This window comes from Schistocerca gregaria, chromosome 3 (genome assembly GCF_023897955.1).
Source record: "Schistocerca gregaria isolate iqSchGreg1 chromosome 3, iqSchGreg1.2, whole genome shotgun sequence".
NCBI classification, from domain to species: domain Eukaryota; kingdom Metazoa; phylum Arthropoda; class Insecta; order Orthoptera; family Acrididae; genus Schistocerca; species Schistocerca gregaria.
In genome coordinates this window covers 536330884-536352854 of record NC_064922.1, presented here as the reverse complement: position 1 = coordinate 536352854, position 21971 = coordinate 536330884, and the positions used below count along the sequence as shown (strand labels likewise).

The 21971-nt window shown below is 49.4% G+C and overlaps 1 protein-coding gene across 1 annotated transcript in view; it reads right to left on the bottom strand.

The window, feature by feature from the left end:
* LOC126354202 (tetraspanin-33-like) overlaps positions 1-21971 on the bottom strand; it is a 68772-nt gene that overhangs the window by 12826 nt on the left and 33975 nt on the right. The window contains exon 5 of the mRNA XM_050003659.1: positions 14660-14707. Coding sequence (XP_049859616.1) covers positions 14660-14707 — 48 coding nt within the window. The remainder of the gene's footprint in view (positions 1-14659; positions 14708-21971) is intronic.

Sequence of the window (21971 nt, the reverse complement as noted above, 5' to 3'; positions counted from 1 at the left end):
GTAGCGGGGTGGGGTGGGGTGGGCGTTCGAGGGGGAGGTAGCGGGGTGGGGTGGGGTGGGCGTTCGAGGGGGAGGTAGCGGGGTGGGGTGGGGTGGGCGTTCGAGGGGGAGGTAGCGGGGTGGGGTGGGGTGGGGTGGGCGTTCGAGGGGGAGGTAGCGGGGTGGGGTGGGGTGGGCGTTCGAGGGGGAGGTGGCGGGGTGGGGAGGGCGTTAGAGGGGGAGGTAGCGGGGTGGGGTGGGGTGGGCGTTCGAGGGGGAGGTAGCGGGGTGGGGTGGGGTGGGCGTTCGAGGGGGAGGTAGCGGGGTGGGGTGGGGTGGGCGTTCGAGGGGGAGGTAGCGGGGTGGGGTGGGGTGGGCGTTCGAGGGGGAGGTAGCGGGGTGGGGTGGGGTGGGCGTTCGAGGGGGAGGTAGCGGGGTGGGGTGGGGTGGGGTGGGCGTTCCAGGGGGGGGTAGCGGGGTAGGGTCGGCGTTCGAGGGGGGGGTAGCGGGGTGGGGTGGGCGTTCGAGGGGGAGGTAGCGGGGTGGGGTGGGCGTTCGAGGGGGAGGTCGCGGGGTGGGAAGGGCGTTCGAGGCGGAGGTGGCGGGGTGGGGTGGGCGTTCGAGGGGGAGGTGGCGGGGTGGGGTGGGGTGGGCGTTCGAGGGGGAGGTGGCGGGGTGGGGTGGGCGTTCGAGGGGGAGGTGGCGGGGTGGGGTGGGATGGGCGTTCGAGGGGGAGGTGGCGGGGTGGGGTGGTGTGGGCGTTCGAGGGGGAGGTGGCGGGGTGGGGTGGTGTGGGCGTTCGAGGGGGAGGTGGCGGAGTGGGGTGGGGTGGGCGTTCGAGGGGGAGGTGGCGGGGTGGGGTGGGGTGGGCGTTCGAGGGGGAGGTGGCGGGGTGCGGTGGGCGTTCGAGGGGGAGGTGGCGGGGTGCGGTGGGCGTTCGAGGGGGAGGTGGCGGGGTGCGGTGGGCGTTCGAGGGGGAGGTGGCGGGGTTGGGTGGGCGTTCGAGGGGGAGGTGGCGGGGTGGGGTGGGCGTTCGAGGGGGAGGTGGCGGGGTGGGGAGGGCGTTCGAGGGGGAGGTGGCGGGGTGGGGAGGGCGTTCGAGGGGGAGGTGGCGGGGTGGGGTGGGCGTTCGAGGGGGAGGTGGCGGGGTGGGGAGGGCGTTCGAGGGGGAGGTGGCGGGGTGGGGAGGGCGTTCGAGGGGGAGGTGGCGGGGTGGGGAGGGCGTTCGAGGGGGAGGTGGCGGGGTGGGGTGGGCGTTCGAGGGGGAGGTGGCGGGGTGGGGTGGGGTGGGGTGGGCGTTCCAGGGGGGGTAGCGGGGTAGGGTCGGCGTTCGAGGGGGGGGTAGCGGGGTGGGGTGGGCGTTCGAGGGGGAGGTAGCGGGGTGGGGTGGGCGTTCGAGGGGGAGGTAGCGGGGTGGGGTGGGCGTTCGAGGGGGAGGTGGCGGGGTGGGGAGGGCGTTCGAGGGGGAGGTGGCGGGGTGGGGAGGGCGTTCGAGGGGGAGGTGGCGGGGTGGGGTGGGCGTTCGAGGGGGAGGTGGCGGGGTGGGGTGGGCGTTCGAGGGGGAGGTGGCGGGGTGGGGTGGGCGTTCGAGGGGGAGGTGGCGGGGTGGGGTGGGGTGGGCGTTCGAGGGGGAGGTGGCGGGGTGGGGTGGGGTGGGCGTTCGAGGGGGAGGTGGCGGGGTGGGGTGGGGTGGGCGTTCGAGGGGGAGGTGGCGGGGTGGGGTGGGGTGGGCGTTCGAGGGGGAGGTGGCGGGGTGCGGTGGGCGTTCGAGGGGGAGGTGGCGGGGTGCGGTGGGCGTTCGAGGGGGAGGTGGCGGGGTGGTGTGGGCGTTCGAGGGGGAGGTGGCGGGGTGGTGTGGGCGATCGAGGGGGAGGTGGCGGGGTGGTGTGGGCGTTCGAGGGGGAGGTGGCGGGGTGGGGTGGGCGTTCGAGGGGGAGGTAGCGGGGTGGGGTGGGGTGGGCGTTCGAGGGGGAGGTAGCGGGGTGGGGTGGGCGTTCGAGGGGGAGGTAGCGGGGTGGGGTGGGCGTTCGAGGGGGAGGTAGCGGGGTGGGGTGGGCGTTCGAGGGGGAGGTAGCGGGGTGGGGTGGGCGTTCGAGGTGGAGGTAGCGGGGTGGGGTGGGGTGGGCGTTCGAGGGGGAGGTAGCGGGGTGGGGTGGGCGTTCGTGGGGGAGGTAGCGGGGTGGGGTGGGCGTTCGCGGGGGAGGTAGCGGGGTGGGGTGGGCATTAGAGGGGGAGGTAGCGGGGCGGGGTGGGCATTAGAGGGGGAGGTAGCGGGGCGGGGTGGGCATTAGAGGGGGAGGTAGCGGGGCGGGGTGGGCATTAGAGGGGGAGGTAGCGGGGCGGGGTGGGCATTAGAGGGGGAGGTAGCGGGGCGGGGTGGGCATTAGAGGGGGAGGTAGCGGGGCGGGGTGGGTATTAGAGGGGGAGGTGGCGGGGTGGGCATTAGAGGGGGAGGTAGCGGGGCGGGGTGGGCATTAGAGGGGGAGGTAGCGGGGCGGGGTGGGCATTAGAGGGGGAGGTAGCGGGGCGGGGTGGGCATTAGAGGGGGAGGTAGCGGGGCGGGGTGGGCATTAGAGGGGGAGGTAGCGGGGTGGGGTGGGCATTAGAGGGGCAGGTAGCGGGGTGGGGTGGGCATTAGAGGGGGAGGTAGCGGGGTGGGGTGGGCATTAGAGGGGGAGGTAGCGAGGTGGGGTGGGCATTAGAGGGGGAGGTAGCGAGGTGGGGTGGGCATTAGAGGGGGAGGTAGCGAGGTGGGGTGGGCATTAGAGGGGGAGGTAGCGAGGTGGGGTGGGCATTAGAGGGGGAGGTAGCGAGGTGGGGTGGGCATTAGAGGGGGAGGTAGCGGGGTGGGGTGGGCATTAGAGGGGGAGGTAGCGGGGTGGGGTGGGCATTAGAGGGGGAGGTACCGGGGTGGGGTGGGCATTAGAGGGGGAGGTAGCGGGGTGGGGTGGGCATTAGAGGGGGAGTTAATGGGGTGGGCGTTAGAGAGGGAGGGAGCGGGGTGGGAGTGGGGTGGGAGTGGGCGTTCAAGGGGGAGGTAGCGGGGTGGGAGCGCGGTGGGGTGGGGGAGCGGGCTGGGCGTTAGAGGGGGAGGGAGCGGTGGGCGTTAGAGGGGGGGAGCGGGCTGGGCGTTAGAGGGGGAGGGAGCGGTGGGCGTTAGAGGGGGGGAGCGGGCTGGGCGTTAGAGGGGGAGGGAGCGGTGGGCGTTAGAGGGGGGGAGCGGGCTGGGCGTTAGAGGGGGAGGGAGCGGTGGGCGTTAGAGGGGGAGGGAGCGGGGTGGGGTGGGCATTAGAGGGGGAGGTAGCGGGGTGGGGTGGGCATTAGAGGGGGAGGTAGCGAGGTGGGGTGGGCATTAGAGGGGGAGGTAGCGAGGTGGGGTGGGCATTAGAGGGGGAGGTAGCGGGGTGGGGTGGGCATTAGAGGGGGAGGTAGCGAGGTGGGGTGGGCATTAGAGGGGGAGGTAGCGAGGTGGGGTGGGCATTAGAGGGGTAGGTAGCGAGGTGGGGTGGGCATTAGAGGGGGAGGTAGCGAGGTGGGGTGGGCATTAGAGGGGGAGGTAGCGAGGTGGGGTGGGCATTAGAGGGGGAGGTAGCGGGGTGGGGTGGGCATTAGAGGGGGAGGTAGCGGGGTGGGGTGGGCATTAGAGGGGGAGGTAGCGGGGTGGGGTGGGCATTAGAGGGGGAGGTAGCGAGGTGGGGTGGGCATTAGAGGGGGAGGTAGCGAGGTGGGGTGGGCATTAGAGGGGGAGGTAGCGGGGTGGGGTGGGCATTAGAGGGGGAGGTAGCGGGGTGGGGTGGGCATTAGAGGGGGAGGTAGCGGGGTGGGGTGGGCATTAGAGGGGGAGGTAGCGGGGTGGGGTGGGCATTAGAGGAGGAGGTAGCGGGGTGGGGTGGGCATTAGAGGGGGAGGTAGCGGGGTGGGGTGGGCATTAGAGGGGGAGGTAGCGGGGTGGGGTGGGCATTAGAGGGGGAGGTAGCGGGGTGGGGTGGGCATTAGAGGGGGAGGTAGCGGGGTGGGGTGGGCATTAGAGGGGGAGGTACCGGGGTGGGGTGGGCATTAGAGGGGGAGGTAGCGGGGTGGGGTGGGCATTAGAGGGGGAGTTAATGGGGTGGTCGTTAGAGAGGGAGGGAGCGGGGTGGGAGTGGGGTGGGAGTGGGCGTTCAAGGGGGAGGTAGCGGGGTGGGAGCGTTGTGGGGTGGGGGAGCGGGCTGGGCGTTAGAGGGGGAGGGAGCGGTGGGCGCTAGGGAGGGGGGGGGAGCGGGCTGGGCGTTAGAGGGGGAGGGAGCGGTGGGCGTTAGAGGGGGGGAGCGGGCTGGGCGTTAGAGGGGGAGGGAGCGGTGGGCGTTAGAGGGGGGAGCGGGCTGGGCGTTAGAGGGGGAGGGAGCGGTGGGCGTTAGAGGGGGGAGCGGGCTGGGCGTTAGAGGGGGAGGGAGCGGTGGGCGTTAGAGGGGGAGGGAGCGGTGGGCGTTAGAGGGGGAGGGAGCGGGGTGGGGTGGGCGTTCGAGGGGGAGGTATCGGGGTGGGAGTGGGGTGAGGTGATGTTCGATGGGGGGCGAGCGGGGTGGGCGTGAGAGAGGGAGGGAGTGGGGTGGGCGTGAGAGGGGGAGGGAGCGGTGTGGGCGTGAGAGGGGGAGGGAGCGGTGTGGGCGTGAGAGGGGGAGGGAGCGGTGTGGGCGTGAGAGGGGGAGGGAGCGGGGTGGGCGTGAGAGGGGGAGGGAGCGGGGTGGGCGTGAGAGGGGGAGGGAGCGGGGTGGGCGTGAGAGGGGGAGGGAGTGGGGTGGGCGTGGGGGTTCAAGGGGGAGGGAGCGGGGTGGGCGTGGGGGTTCAAGGGGGAGGGAGCGGGGTGGGCGTGGGGGTTCAAGGGGGAGGGAGCGGGGTGGGAGTGGGCGTTCAAGGGGGAGGGAGCGGGGTGGGAGTGGGCGTTCAAGGGGGAGGGAGCGCGGTGGGAGCGCGGTGGGATGGGCGTTAGAGGGGGAGCTAAGGGGCGGTAGAGGGGGAGCTGGGGGTGTGACTTTCCCGAATTCTATGGTCCCCGTATTACTTTTCCTTCTCTTCCTTTTCTAACTATTTAATTCCAGTCTACTGTCAAATTTTGTTTTTTTCTTAATTATGAAAACATTTTATGTTATCACACATTGGTTCAATCTCTTCACTGTTGTAGAGTTAGTAGACACATTCCTATTTTGTTATTCATTATTAGGCCTACTCCTTCACTTCCCCTGTTTAATTCTGCATTTACTCATCTGTCCATAAACCCTACTCTTCAATAATTGCCAGCTTATCTATTTCCCTTATTAAATTTCTAACCCACCTCTCTGATTAAGTGACCTAACATTTAAAACCCCAACCTTTAGAATGCCAGTTTTGTTTTTCATGACTTCGTCCTGAATACTCCTTGCTCGAGGTCCAAATGCCAAACTATTTTCTTTAAGAAGATTCCATCATTATTAAGCAACACAGTACAGCTACATGCTCTAGTGAAAAATAATGCCTGCACAGTTTCTCTTTGCTTGTAGCAGTTCATAGTACCAACATATCAAAGCACTGTTGGCTAAATGTTACAAGGTCAGGTCAATTATGCACACTGCTGCCCCATTTCAGGAACCCCAAGATTATCTGGGCCTCCACAAACATCCTTCTATTGTGGTTGTACCTATAATATGGCTATATGAATCACCAAGGCGGTCAAATCATCATACCATGGCAACGTCAAAGTCTGATGTGAGCATAAGAAATGAGACCTTAAAATTTCAGGTATTTGTCTTTGAAACATTAGAAAACATGAATTTCATTTGTGTAGCCAACAAGGAGAGGTCCCCCGCAGGACCAACTTTTTGAAACTATCTATACGGTGATGTAGGATAAGATCCCAGGCATCACACACTGTAGCCATTGGGCCCTTGTTTGCAAGCAATTGTTGAAAAATAAAAATAAATGAATTCAGATTTTTTGCGATACTCAATGGCATTAAAATGCTTGTATAATACAGCCTGGTTGTGTGACTAAATGGATAGGATAATAGTTTCACCTTTATGAAGTGTGTTGAAATCTCATAAGGTGCACAAACTTTATTTTTGTTCAATTAACTAGTTCAAATGTATTTTTTTATTTCTATTCCTTTGTCATCATTTTAATCACCGTATGAACTTTTTAATTTGTTTCATTTTTCTTTATACCGAGTGTATACGTCGACAAGGAAAAAAATTTCCCGGATTTTCCTGGATTTCCTGGTTGAAAATACACTTTCTCCTGGATGAAAATACATTTTTTTCCATGTTAAATGACAGTACACTTTTCCTTGATACTGTAAAACTTATCAATCCTTAGAATGTTTATGGTTTTCTACACAGACGTAGAATTTGCCAGCACTTGAGAAAACGAAACCTAGGAGGAAAAAACACATTTTGGAAAGACCTTTGATGTGGAGCAACCTGTGCGCTGCATTTTTTCATGTTATGGAGGTATAAATTCGAATTCCACCAAACACAGCATGTTACTTTCCAAAGCAATGAAATCGAGATTATGACCCTCTTTTGTAAACTAGTCACAGCTCATGTCACGCGACTTCGCCAAATGATGACAGCATAGGACAAGTGACGTAGTCAACCAATAGCAAGATCAATCTTCAGTAGCGCGAACACACAAAAAGAAATGTTAATGGTTTAAATTAATATACATAGTTTTGCTAGAAGAAAAACAAACCTTTCACAAATAATATTGATCTTTAAGATTAATAAGCTGCAAGAGAAGCTAAGCTTCCACATATAAGCTGATCATTTTGCGCCTGTTACACTAAGATACATCACACAAATGTGCCAGTAAAATTTTTAATAACGACGTAAATGTCTGATCTTCTGGGCTCAAAATTCTTCTAGGTGGTTGTACTCAAAGAGTTGATTTTTAAATGAGAGTCAAACACTCTGTGATTTAAGAAATTCATCGTACATTCTTGCACATAGTTCATCTTACGTAAAAGGAAATTTACTTTGAAAGTAACACTTTCAAGCCACCATTCGCAGTATTTTCTCGTGACCTGTTAGAAATTGGTTTATTTCAGCAGTTGCCAGAGAGCACCAAATAACAGGCATCACTGCACCTGCGCCTGTGCCGCTACGATGACACAGGAAGCCCGCGTGTTCGTACGTGTAAAATATTAAAAGATCTTGCACTATGTCATAAAAGAAACAAGGCATCAGAGGATACGTCAGGAGCATCGGAATTTCGTGAACCATATTGAAATGCATAATTTGGCTTAAAGTGAGCAATTATATGTCCAGTTTTGGATGTAAATTTTCTTGAGTACCAGTACTGTATTATCTCATGTTTAGTTCTTTATTATTGCATAATGCCATATGAGCTAGAAGATGGAAAACGTGCACTTGAAATGTAGCGAACAGTTGAAACTAGCAAACAGTGTGAAATTAAACACTTCGTTCTGCAAGGTGATTAATGCTTGACTGTCAGAAATGTAGAAATAAAACCTGAAACTAACAACATATTTTAGCCTTCCGTAATTATGGGAACGTATTTTAATTCATTTGGTAGCTCCCGGCCACATAAATCCGTTTTGTTTTCATTTAATGTGAGAGCAATAAACAAAGAGGAAACAGCAAAATCACTAAACGTAAACACAGGTCAAATGGAGACTACCCACCTCCCACTACAACTCTGACTGCTCTATGTATCAGCCCCGGGTCTACGATATTTCCGAACCGGAGCAATTTAGATAGTGGCGCCCAGCCACACATCTGTAGCCAGAAGCGGGAGAAGGTACTACTCATAGGCGACTCAACTGCGCATGTGCAAGAGCCCACCCGCAACTGCTCGAATGAATCAAATGTAAACAGCTGTCATGTCACGCTCACTGGAGGCAATTTGTTGTTAGGAAGCACTGCATATTCTTCCTATAGCCTTTGATATACTTTGGCATACCCTTGTATGAGCACTGTGTTTTGTTGTTGTATATGACGCATTTCCTTTGCAATTTATGTTTTATTTTTGTTATTTTTTCTCTCATTCATGTTTTTTTTTTTTTTTGCTGCAACATTATTCTGCAGAAGTGGGATACATTAATATTCTTCATTAGAGTATTGGTTCTTACCAGTCAAAATCACAAAAATTGAACTTTTAAGTAAAACAAGGAAAAGTTTCTGGAATTCTAAAAAACTAAGGGCGTGAGAGGGGGAGGGAGCGGTGTGGGCGTGAGAGGGGGAGGGAGCGGGGTGGGCGTGAGAGGGGGAGGGAGTTTTCTCCCGGACGAAAAAATTCCCGGGTTTTTCCCGGATCTCCCGGGTCATATACACCCTGTTATATCATTCTTATTCCAAACAGAATTTTTGTGAATATGAATTTAATTATATTTATCATAATATTCAATTATTTGAAAATTCCATTCTATCAGTTAAAAAACAAAAGAAGAAATCTATTTATATTTGTGATATGGCATGAAAAATGTATTTTTGTTACCAGATGTGCAATTTTTTTTTGCACAGTGATCATCGTACAAACATTTAAAACATACCTCAATACATATTACATTATGGACAAAACTATGCAAATGAAAACTTCAATGAAAGATGGGTTCATAAGTAAAATGAAATTCAAGCAAAATGAGACATACATATAATGAAAGCAATAACGCAGACGAATAAACAAATAAATCGAAATTAATACAAAACATTTTAATTAAAAACACATGAACAAAGATTCAAAGGGAAATAATGATAGGCAGAAAAATGAGATTGAACAAAGAAGTGATACTGTGATTAAAATTATGTGACAAACTGAATATGATGATCTAACTGAATATGATGATCAGAGTCATTTCAATAAAAGGAGATCTGAACCCCCAACCTTCTGCACATAAAGCTGTTATTCTATCCCATTACACAGATTACAAAACAACTTTTTAATGCTATTGAGCACCCCACAGAAGTCAATTACTTGCAAATGAGGGCCATGTTTGAAACACCCTGTAGCTGCAATATGTCATTAAATTTACATCACTGTACAGAGTGTTTCAAAAAGTCTATCACACCATTGAGGAACTCTCTCTGTCAGTACTATCTTACAGGCAGTAAAATTTGCTAACACACACTACCAATTCACTGTATTATTGATTAGGTTTACAGAATTAGACGATTTTCCAGGTCCTATGTAATAGGACCTGAAGGCATTAGCCTGGTCAGATTAAATGAAGTAACAACTAACTAAATTCCATCCGAACAGGCCTTGCAAAGTCCAATGGCTGACTGGTCGCCCTGTCATCCTCAGCCCATGGGCATCATGGGATGCAGATACAGAGGGGCATGGGGTCAGCACACCGCTCTCCAGGCCATGTCAGTTTACGAGACCAGAGCTGCTACTTCTTAATCAAGTAGCTCCTCAGTTTGCCTCACAAGGGCTGAGTGCATCCCGCTTGCCAACAGCGCTCGGCAGACCGGATGGTCACCCACCCCAAAGCTTGCCCAGCCCGACAACGCTTAACTTTGGTGATCTGACGGGAATCTGCGTTACCACTGCGGCAAGGCCATTGGTAAAATGAAATAATAAATAAATAAAATTGAAATGTATGAAAAGATTTAGTTTTTTATTATTACTTTCTCCTTGTAACAGAAGTAACTTTTCCCATGAAGTTATTTTTCATCACTTGAATGCTCCAAATATCTCAATTCTTTTAGGACACAACAAAAAATGACCTATATGGAAAAATTTCCCTTATGCAGTTTCCCTGAAGAATGCTGCACAAGATACTGACTTAAACAGAGACAATGAGTAAGTGCAAAATACAGACAAAATAACAATATAAGGAAAGGGACTATAGACTGCAGGCCTAGTGTTGGAAGGTGGGGTGTGGAGGATAGGGGCAAATAAAAAGAATGGGGAGCAGAAAAGGTGGGGGGAGCAGAAAAGGAGAAAGGGTGTACAGGTACATTGGCAGAGAGTGGCACACAACAAGGATGTGGGAATGTGAGAGGGAAGATGGTGATGGGGCAAGGGGGCAGAAATTGTTGGGTGGAAGGTGTGAAGGCAGCAGGTTACTGCAGGTTGAGTCTGGGATAATTTTGGAAGTGGAGAATGTACTGTAAGGGTAACTACCATCTGTGCACTTCAGGAAGAGCGGGGGTTGAGGGTAGGATCCGGCTTGTTGTGCAACAGTGTGGCCAACTTTGTTTCTGGCCACAGTTTGAGAGCAGCTGATGGGCAGCTGTTTGGTAGTCATACCAATCTAAAAAGCTGTGCAATGGTTGCAGTCGAGATGGTAAACAACATAGCTGCTTTCACAGGTGGCCAGGCCTTTAAGGGGTACGACAAGCCTGTGACAGGACTGGAATAGGAAGTGCTGGGTGGGTGGACTGGACAGGTCTTGCACCTAGTTTGTTCATCCCTGTGGGAAGGGGTTGGGACTGGGAGCACCACAGGAATGGACTAGGATGTTGGTGTGTGTGATGGAACACTACTTTAGGAGTGATGGGAAGGATCTTAGGTAGGATGTTCCTCACTTCAGGGTATGATGATGGATAATCAAAGCCCTGACAAAGGATGTGGTTCAGTCATTCCAATCCAAAATGGTACTGGGTGACAAAGGAGTCACACTTCTGTAGCTGGCTCTAGGGGGGGGGGATGTGGACTAGGTCTGACGAGTAGTACCTGTCTGTGAAGGACATGGTTAGATCTTCAATATATTGGGAAAGGGAATTCTTGTCACTGTAGATACACCATCCCTGGGTCGCAAGGCTGTGCTGTCGGGGGAGAGGGGGGACGGGGAGTGACGACATTTCGATGTGGAATGTATGGCAGCTGTCAAAATGTACGTTCTACTGGTAGTTGGTGGGTTTAATGTGGACAGAGTTGTGGATGCAGTCACCAGAGAGTAGGAGATCACAATCTAGGAAAGTGGCATGCTGGGTTGAGGAGGACCAGGTGAAGTGGATGGGAGAGAAGGTGTTGGTGGTGTTTTTGTGAAGGAATGAGGAAAGGGTCTCTTTTCCTGAAGTCCAGATTATGAAGATACCATCAATGAACCTGAACCAGGTCAGGGGTTTAGCATTCTGGAAGACTAGGAAGGGTTCCTCTTCATGGCCCACAAACAGGCTGGCATAGGTGGGTGACATGTGAGTGCCCATTACTGTGCCATGGATTTGTTTGTATACTTTCCTTTCAAAGGAGAAGTAGTTATAAGTTAGGATAAAGTAAGTTAGGTGAATGAGAAATGAGGTAGTGTGTTTGGAGTCTGAAGGACATTGGGAGAGGTAGTGTTCAATTGTGTAAAGACCATGGGCACGAGGGATGTTGGCATATAGGGAAGTTGCATCAACAGTGACCAGTAGGGAACAAGGAAGAAAAGGGGTGGGGATAGTGGATAGTCGTCGAAGGAAGGAGTTGGTATCTTTGATGTGGGAGGCTGGATTACGAACAATTGGTTGGAGGTGGTGGCGGTCAATGAATGCTGAAACCCTTTCTGTGGAGGTACAATAACCAGCTACAATGGGGCATCCAGGGTTGTTGGGTTTGTGAATTTTGGGGAGCATGTAGAAGGTGGGGTATGGATGGGATGACTGGCAGAGTTTACAGATGGGGAAAATCATACAATTGACGGAGGCCTTCTGCCTGGCAGTCACTGTGACTTAACACAGCAGTGGTGGAACCTTTGTCAGCAGGGACAATTAGATCCGAATCTGTTTTGAGACTGTGTATGGCTGTTCTTTCCTCTGCTGAAAGGGTGGGATTCTTAGATAGGGACCTGGGGAAGGGTGGTGAGGCCATGTTGAGGGTAAGGAATTCCTGGAAGGTGATCGGAGTGTGGTTAGGTGGGAGTTGAGGAGGATTATAATTGGATGGTGATACGAACTAGGAGAAGCATGATTCAGTGCTGGAATTGTCAGCTTTGGTTGAAGTTTCGACTGCTGGGATCGGGAGAAGGGGAGAATGTCTCCAACACATCCAGCATGGTTAAAATTGGACGTAGGGCTAAAGGTGAGGCCTTTGGACAGGACTAAAGTTTCTGTGGGGCTAAGAATATTGGTGGAAAGGTTAACAACAATATTCCAGGATTGTTTGGGCTCTAGATTTGAAGTGTTGGTAGGGAGTTTTAGAGGATGTGGTGAGTAGAAATGGTCCACTAGGCAAGGTCTGATTGCTATAAGGGTGATGATCAGGGAGGAGCACTGTGAGTATGATAGGGGTTGGACAGTGGTGACCCAAGACGGCAGTAGGACGTCAGCAGGTTGGATAATTTGTAGAGGTGGTGTATGGAATGTTCTTCCAGGTGCTGGAGAGCAAGGGATTTAATTTCAGAAATGTGACGTATGTGGTAGCGATTTTACAGCAGCAGTATACTGTGGAGCAAGCAGAGGTGGTTCTGGGATGCCTGTTCCATGGAAACACGCTTTTGCAATACCAGGTTTGTGAGGGACAGTGACTGGCAGAATCTGAAAAGGTGGAAGTCACTGTGAAATGAGGGGTGGGTCCCACACAAAGGAAGTTTTATGTTTAGACCATTAGGGGAGGGGAGTCCATGGTTTAGGTAGCATTTAAGTACTATGATGTGAGACTGGGTTTTAGTCAAGGAAAGGGATACTTTTCTGAACTGGTGCAGAAACATACAGCAGTGGTCCACTGTGGCAGGGATGGCACTGGAAAAATAGGAAATGATGTACAAAATGGGTAAAAGAGCACTGAGTTATTGGGAGCAGCTGGATAACAGAAAAAGGTCAGTAAAATTGCATAACAGGTGTGCAAAGACACACACAGATTTGGGGGAGGGAGGAAAATAATTTATACAGATGTGGGAGTTTATGTGGTACAGGTATGTGAGGAAAATGAAATGTGAAAATACACGAGGATGAAGGAGGAAGTAGTATGATCAATATGAATAATTATAATTATCGGTGGGAGGAATTTGGGGCATGAGATGCTGCACCAACAATCTGAGTGGTCACATACTTATTTGTGGTGTTTGGACGAGATCATTGACACAGGGTGGCTCTGAAGTCAGCACATGTGCAATTTGTAAGGTGATGAAAATATACATGAAGGAAGAGAAAGAACGGACAATGAGAAGTGTAGTGCTTTACACATAGTAACAAAGCAAAATAACACAAGGTTGTGGGATGGAAGAAAAGCTGTTAGGCAAACTCAAACAATGGAAACTCCACATTGGAATACCAACAATGTAAGGAATGGGACAGATTGCTACTCATCTTAAAGAGAACCTGCTGAGTTGCAGACAGGCATAACAGAAAGACTGTTGTTACACATGCAGCTATCAGCTAAAGCCTTCCTCAGCAAAGGGAACATACTCACATTCACAGAAACATACCTAACGCACATTCGGCTGCCACTGCTAGCAGCTCCAGCCAGGATGAGGCTGTCACGTGAATAGTAATCTGGAAAGGGATGGGGAAGGGAGAGGGATAACTTGGCATGGCTGTGTGGAGAGAAGAGCACACTTTGACGGGATGTGCAAGGATTACAGACTGCCAAGCGCAGTGGCAGGTGGGTGGTGGTGGTGGTGGTGGTGGTGGTGTGTGGTGTGTGGTGTGTGGTGTGTGGTGTGTGGTGTGTGGTGTGTGTGTGGGGGGGGGAGGGGGAGATGGGGGGGAGGGGGAGATGGGGGGAGGGGGAGATGGGGGGGAGGGGGAGATGGGGGGGGAGGGGGAGATGGGGGGGAGGGGGAGATGGGGGGGAGGGGGAGATGGGGGGGAGGGGGGGCAGGTGGGGGGCGGAGTGGAAGGAACAGTTACTGCATGTGCAAGTCTACCAATTTGAGGAAAATCTTCGGACTATATCTAATGGCAGCAAACCAACCTGAATGGTTTGTGGCCACTGTATAAACACCTTACTGCTACTAACAGAAGTAGTCAGAAGTTAATGTGTATATAAACAGAATACCAAGAAAAGATTTACTTGTCTGTGCAATTACAATGTCGTGTGGAAAAGTGACACTTAACTCTCTGCTACACAACCTTGTTATGCAAGAAAGGTACATATTATGCAGAAACAAAAATGTTCATTTGTTTACCTACACATCAACTCTGTTCCTGAACATAGTTTTGGGCAAAATTTATAACCTTATACTTACTGCACAATCTTACAGTAAGTCATGTGTCCTAATGTATGACTAGATTATTTACAGACACAGTTAGCTTTTAAGTGTATGTTAACCAATCTGTTTTACAACATTTAAGTTGTTAAATTAACATGTAAATAAATGTTATGTCCAAACAACAAATTTACTGAAAGAGATCTATGTAAACAGCCTTACACAAAATTACTTTTGTTGAAAAAATGTGACATTTCGTGAAATTGGAATATTCTTCCGCTAGTTAAATTTACAAAAATTAAGCTAAATGATTTATTAATAACTGCAGATACCACAAAATAAATAGCCCTGTCTCTCAAAATGTGTAGCAAATCCACTTTAAAAATGTTCACTGTCTGGAACTGGTCCAAAACAAATACAAGGTGAATAAAATCTAAACTGTCAACACACTTGTAACAAACAAATAACTATCAAATGTGTCCATTATTTTGTTTATCACTTAAATTTCTGACAGGAAATTTTGTCCACTTGCCTTCTCCTCTACACAACTTCACATCATCTTTTGAAATCCTTCTGATAGATTAAAATGACAAGTTACCATAACCTACAACAAATGATATGATAAATGAAACTCACCGAGAGCTCTTGGACGCCATAGCCACACATTATGTTAATAAGCCCACTCTGAAATAAACATAAAACAAAATCCTATTAGTCTTAATGTTATAATTAATATACTAAAATATGCAAGCAAAATTTGTAGACAGTGAAATAAGATTCCTACAAAAGATGTTAGTTTACTTTTACCTAATAGCTATCACAAAATTTCTCCTTTGTGCCATATAACATTGTAATTTCATTTTATTAAATTGCCTTTTTTTTGGGAAGAAGTGATTCAGTTTAAATATCTAATCCACATGCTTGAACTAAAATGTGAGATAATTCTGCTTTTGGCTTGAAAATGATACTAAATGTCCCCTTTGTTGCAAGTGTGTCACAAACACGAAAAGAAATTTAATTTTTATGACACTGATTATTGGAGAAAGGACAGCACAATCAAAACTAAAGGGTGGAAATTTAAATTACTGTTACTTTTAATTTTTTGGAAGTATTGTAAACACACAATTTTTACCCACGTCCTTCCTTTCAAAGGGGAAATTGCAGCAAGCAACTGATCATAGAATAGCATAAGGAAATTAACTCCAATCAAATTGAACTCTGAAATCTGTTTTGTATAAAGAAAGATTACACATTAATTTTACTGTGATATGGAATCAACTTTGACTAGCAAAATTTTGTGCATCAAATCAAGTTCAGTTGCAGTTGTCAGTTCATAATATAGTGGCATTACAAAATGGATTTCATTTTGCACAAATAAAAATGGAAAATAAGTTGTGCCATGTTAAGCACCTTGGCCTAGTTCAAACATCTTAACTGTATTTCAGTTTGGTCATACTCCCCATTAATGCTGCCTGTGACCTCTCTAACATTGAGATTTATCTACAGGAGCACAGGGGAGAAAGAGGTGGTGACAGCAACAGAATTGGAACCTGTAATGCAAGCAAGCAGAAAGTCATCACTTACTGAAAGAACACCCAACACGGATAGACTGTGTTTACTCGGCTGTGTCTAAGCGGAAGGGACCATGGTCTATCAGCCAAAGGACTACCTTTGTGTATGCCTGGCACAAACACACTGGACACTTACAGAATGCCAATAAGCTGGATGCACAGAAACTGTGTCGTTAACGTGCTGGACATTCAGTTCGTTCAGGTACTGTGTACTTATGGTTATGTCACCATTTCACATTTCATAAGCTACATGCACTGTAGAGATTCAACACTTCTGTGTACACACTTTATTACAGAGGCATTTGCCAATTTAAATTGTTCAGTCTTATCTGCTTTCTGTATGTGTATCTTACAGACATTTCATTTAAACATGTACAGTCTATGCTTGGTTATTCCTTAGTTCATAGAACACTTGAGCTGGGCGCATTTTGGCAGTGAAAATTTGTAGTGCCAGTTTCGGTACACTATAAGAAACTGTATTCTATTTGCCATATGAAGGAACTCTAAGGTTATCGATATTAAAGCTGTATGTAACGACACAGCATCATGAACCTAATCAAGCTGCACTCTATGCAACAAGATGTGACATGACTATGTAAGTCACCATACATTGCTCCAATATTCTTGGACCACAAGCTAATGGTGGACATTGACTAGTTGTGGACTACAGGGACTTAAATAAGGTGGTGATATTATCTATATCTATGATGGATGGTTTATGAATGCAAAGATATTTACCACAGTAGATCTTAATCAGGCATACTATCAAATGCCATTAGAAGAAGGATCTAAGCATGTAACAGCATTTCTGACACAGATTAGAACCTGTCTGAACTTAATCATTTACCATTTGGGTTGACTACAGGCACAGCTGTGCTCTCATAGTTAGTGGCTGCAGCATCTTCCAATATCAAGTTTCAGTATGTCTCTCATTATCTTGATGAACTGATCCTACATATTGATTCACCACATAAGAGAAGTTTTTCTTAGATTGAGGGGGGGGGGGGGGTGGGAGGGGGGCAGAGCTTCGCGTTAATTCAAAAAAAGGTGACTTCGCTTGTTCTATCATGAAGTTTTTAGGCCATATGGTCTCCAATATTCTTGGACCACAAGCTAATGGCGGACATTGGTATCAATCTGGAAAGAGTTGAAGCAATCAGACGGTATCCCATCTTACGAAATGTGAGGGAAGCACCCGTATTTGCCAGGATAGCCATTTTTTCAGAACATCAATTTGTGAGTTTGCAGGAAAAGAACATACGCTTCAAGAGGTTTGAATGATTTACAGAAATTTTATTAAATCTCTGAATTATAAACTCTGGACATACTGCACATGTGGTAAGAAGAAAATTAAGTACTACTTTGAGCATAGGCAATTCATCCTAGAAACTGACAAGCAGGTGCTCAACTGTATGTTGGTCATGCCCAGAAAGATCAGTCATGTAGCCAGATGGGTGACCTCAATATTAATGCTCAAGTGCATGACAAGTCTTGGCAGTTGAAAACTGAAAGCCATGGGTGAGAGCCCATGACTGTGCCTTTCATATGGCATCCTGTAGGTGACGCTCAGCAACATCCTCATTAGAGGAGCAATAATAAAAGCAAAAATTGTCAGCATATAAGGAGGGCGATGCCAAAGACCCCACAGCTGCCACTAGACCATTGATGGCCATCAGAAAGAGGGGGAGCTCAGTACAGATCCCCGCAGTACGCCATTCTCTTGGATGCTGGGGGTACTGAATAAAGCACCCAGTTGAACCTGGAATGTGTGGTGCAACAAGAAGTTCTTGACAAAAATCAGGAGTGAACCTGGAGATCCCACTCACTTAACATAGTAAGGACGTGGTGACGATGTTGTCATAAGCCTTCTGTAGGTTGAAAAAGAAGTTACGAGGTGCTGAGGACGTGCAGAGGCCATCAGGAGGGTGGAGTCCAGATGAACCAAATTATCAGCAGCAGAGTGGCCTTTGCAAAAATCACCCTTAGATGCAGCCGAAAGGCCCCGGGTAGAAGCCAACTCAGCCACTTGTTCACCATGCATTTGAGCAACTTACACAGAATGTTGGTACAGTAGGCTGGGTGATAACTGTCCATCTTTAGGGGGTTCTGACTCTGTTTTAGCATCGGAACTATGCACTTTCCTGCCACTGGGAACTTGTCCTAGTTTCAGACACGACTGAAGAGGGCAAGGACATGACACTGACAATCCACTAAGAGACATTTCAGCATTTGGTTGTAGATGCGGTCCAGCCCTGGAGCAATATTAGGGCAATGGGCTATGGCACTGGAGAGTTCCCATTCAATGAAGCGAGTAGTGAAAGATAAGTGTATTTGCTCCACCTACAGTTTAATTAGCCGAAAGATGGGGTGGTGGTTTTCAGACACAGGTGCACAATCATAGCCCTCAGCAAAACAGTTCGTGACTGAATCTGGATCAGTGTAAATGGAACCATCTAAGGAAGTATTTGGTACACCTACAGCAGACTGGAAGGTATAGAGACATCTTAATCTTTACTCATACTTGCAGTGGAAAAACACATGGTGGAAACACACTGTTCCCAGGATTCTTGCTTTCAACGGTGGTATCCTGAAAAAGACATGATGCCTCAGTTAGCTGTCAAAAGAGTTGCCATTGTATGCTGAACAGCTGCATTGATACTGCCTTGCAGCTTAGGACAACAGCAGAAGTGAACCTATCCCAATCAGCATTGCAGAGAAGCCATCTGGCAGGTTGTCCTGGGGAGAAACACTGAAGGAGTGGCAGGAAGATCATGGACTCTCCAGTGGATAGATGGGGGAAATGCTGGGCTGCAAAAGGAAGATCAATGGGTGGGGGGGTGGGGGTGGGGGGGGGGGGGGGAGCCAAGAAAGTAATTGAGACAGTACATTCTTGGACACAAGATCATTGGGAGGCAGATAAACATTACAGATGGTAAAATCCTGATGTGTCCTTACCTGAACAGCCACTGCCTTCAAAGGCATATCAAGAGGCACAAGGTAACTATATATGAGTCCAGAAACTCCATCCAATACCTACTCATAGTCAGTATGATTCTTAAAATAACCTCAGAAGCCATAGAGGGCAGGGGTCCGAGTTGCTGGAAATGCATGTTTCTTGGATGACAATACAGAATGAAGGGTAAGTGCTTAAAAGCTGTCATAGCTCAGTCAGGTGGTGGAAAAATCTGTTACTATTCCACTGGAGGATCAGACTGCATACTATGGGATCACGAAGGGCCTGGAAACTGGGGTTGGTCACGTTACGACCACGGATCACGTGCTGCCATCACTTGTGACATCAGGAGATCCACTGGCATATGTTCTGTAGCACATTGCCAGAGGAGATATGGTGCCTCAGTGGCCATTGGGACCTCCACCTTGGGCATAGGAGGAGTGCATGCAGAGTGGTAGTGTGGGGACCACCAGTGTTTTCTTCAACTTACATGACTTCCTTTTGTCCGCCGCCTCCTCCTCCTCCTCCTCCTCTTCCTCCTCAGAAAATGAGAACTGAGAAGGTTTTCCTGATTTGGTTTCAGGGGTAGAGGAAGAACTAGAAGTCCAACGGCCAGCAGCCTGTGGTTGCTTCAGCCATGATCTGGCATCTGGTTGTGGACCAGCAGAAACCGTAGGAGGGAGAGCCTTGATGGACCTTTTCCTAGCCAGAGAAGCCACAGGAAGATGAGGTGCTTCCGGCTGGGGGGATGGGGATCAGTGTCCACGGCAGGCAGGGAGCCAATGCTCCCAAACTGGGTGTAGTGGAAACACCAGGAGGGCCCCCAACTGCCTCAATGGGGGCAGGGGGGGGGGGGGGGGGAGAGGCAGTCATTAGCAGGTGGCTCTGAGAGCCCACTGTAAGACACACAATGCAGGAAAGTACCAACAGGCCAGGCAACAACACTGAGGCCGTAGCATAACATTGTGTCATTTGTATGGTATTAAGACACTCACCTTTCCTGACCTTTTATGAGCTTGTCAAGGGTCTTGTACTTGTGAATTTTCTCCTCATGCTTAAAAACTGAGTCATTTGGTGAGCAGGGAGGATGGAGCACGCCAACAGCTTACACAGATGGGGGAAGGGGCACAAAGAACATTTGCATGCAACAGATGTCTACTTCCCCATAGGAAGGGGTAGAAGTGGTGCAACAAGAATACATCTGTCTGAACTTCATACACTTGAAGCATCTCGTACGAGGAGGAAGATAAGGCTTCACATCACACTGGTAGACCTTGACCTTCTCAGGTAAAGTATCATCCTCAGAAGCCAAGATGAAGGCCCCAGTAACAACTCTGTTTTCCCTTGGTCCCTTGTGGACCCGACAGATGAAATGCATACCCTATCGCTCAAGTTGGTCTGGAGCTCACTGCCATGTTGTAAAATAAGATCACGACAAAAAATTGTGCCCTTGACCTTACTGAGACTCTTGTGGGGAGTGACAGTCACAGGAATGTCACCCAACTTTTCACAAGAGAGCAGTGCCTGTGACAGGCTAGGAGATGACGTTTTAATCCAGAGTGAACTGCTCGTCACCTTAGAGATGCCTGCAACTGCCCCATATTTGTCTTCAATAGAATATAAGGGCTTTGTGGCCAAAAAGGTGTCCCCTTCAGTCCTGGTACGGATCAGGTATCAAAGGGAGTATTTTCTCCTTGTCATTTCATCCTATGTTCCTCCCACAGTATGGCCGAAGAAGGGAACGCGTTGGAACTATATTTCGTTGCACCATATGAGGTCTTTCCATTCAAAGAGACCGCTGGTGCCATGTGATGAGGAGCGAGAGAAAGCGTTAAGTCGTTTCATGTGTGAACTATCCGTCACAGTGCCACCTACTTCAAATGGGGGCTCTCCCCTCAGCAATGGCTACCTGGCCAGTAATCAATTGCTGGGAGCCTTCGTACCCCAAACATGATGGGCACAATCTCCATGGCATACATGGGCAGTGTACAGTGCATGCACCAACAGTGTGATCCCCTGTGTGGTCAGGCGGTTACCGCTGCATAAGTATTTGACAACCGCTCCACGCTGGGATGGCTACCATGCTGGGTTTTGGGCGTACTGTGGCAACAAGTAGGAAGGGTGGCAGGGTAAAGACGTTGAGCATACAATGCAGTGGGCAACCTTCCCTGCACAATACGCACTTACGTAAAATTTGGAAAAGATGGCAGGTCAAACCCAATAATGGACCATATAATTGTTAATGGAAGACACTATGGCACTATGGCCAAACCAAGGCAGGGTCTGCACCAAAAAGACTATTTGACAGAAAGTCAGAGGAAGTAAGAGATGAAGTGTAGCTTTGCACCACAGAAAGAGGAAGTAGTGCTGTAAAGGCTAGGGCCCCATGAAGCTAAGCATGTACTCACCACAAAGTGGTGAGGCCCCAGAGGGTAGGGGTGTTGAGATAGTTGCGCTTGGATAATTGGTCCCATTACCACTCAAATATTTTCAGGAGCCTCCGGTGGGGTATATAAGACAAGAGGATGGATCATACAGTAATTTATATGGCCACATGTGGATAACAAGAACTGAAATGTTTGTCCCACACACAGGTGTGGTGCACACATTTACCTGGTTTGTCTAGTGTTACCAACTGGAAGAGCAACCATACAGGATGTCATTCAGAAACTGCAAGATATATTTGGTACCTTTCTCCCCCCACAGTCCATATTATTGACACTGCAACTGCATTCACAGCACAATAATTCAAGCAATTCTGTGGTGCAATGGGTGTACGAAATACCACCACCATGCCATATTGTACCAACCCCTCATACATGGAAGGGACTGAGAGAACCTCGCATCTGCCCTTGTAGCACACTACACCAAAGACCGAAGTCAATGAGATCATTCACTGCTTTTCTTAACCATGAAATTTAACACTGTGCGCCACCAGAACTACCAGACCACACTCAGAAATTTGCTTCTATGTTACCAAATCTCAACTCCAGTGAACAATTTAAGGTCCATGAGTACTAATTGCCTGAAAGAAAAAGTGCTCAGCAGGTGGCTGACAGTGGAGGAAAGCCAAGAGGAATATTCAGAAGGGTTATGTGAGGGTAGCCACATGATACAATGAGTGGGCGACAGCCTAACAGCTACCAAATTGGGGACAAGGTATTTGCCCTGAATTTCAGGAGAGTGAGAAAAGCTTCAGAAAAAATAAGCTAAAATTGTTGCCTAGATTCTATGGGCCCTTTGCAATTCAAGAATTTTTTAACACAATCACTTGAAGATGCTCCAAACAGGGAAGGAGATCTGGCCACAATTAACTCCGGTAAAGCCATGTCTGTAAGGGCTGATTCTTGAGTTTGTTCGGCAGGTTGCCTAATAGCAGGGAGTGCAAGAGGGAAGGGTGAGGATGATGGTGGTGGTGGTGGTG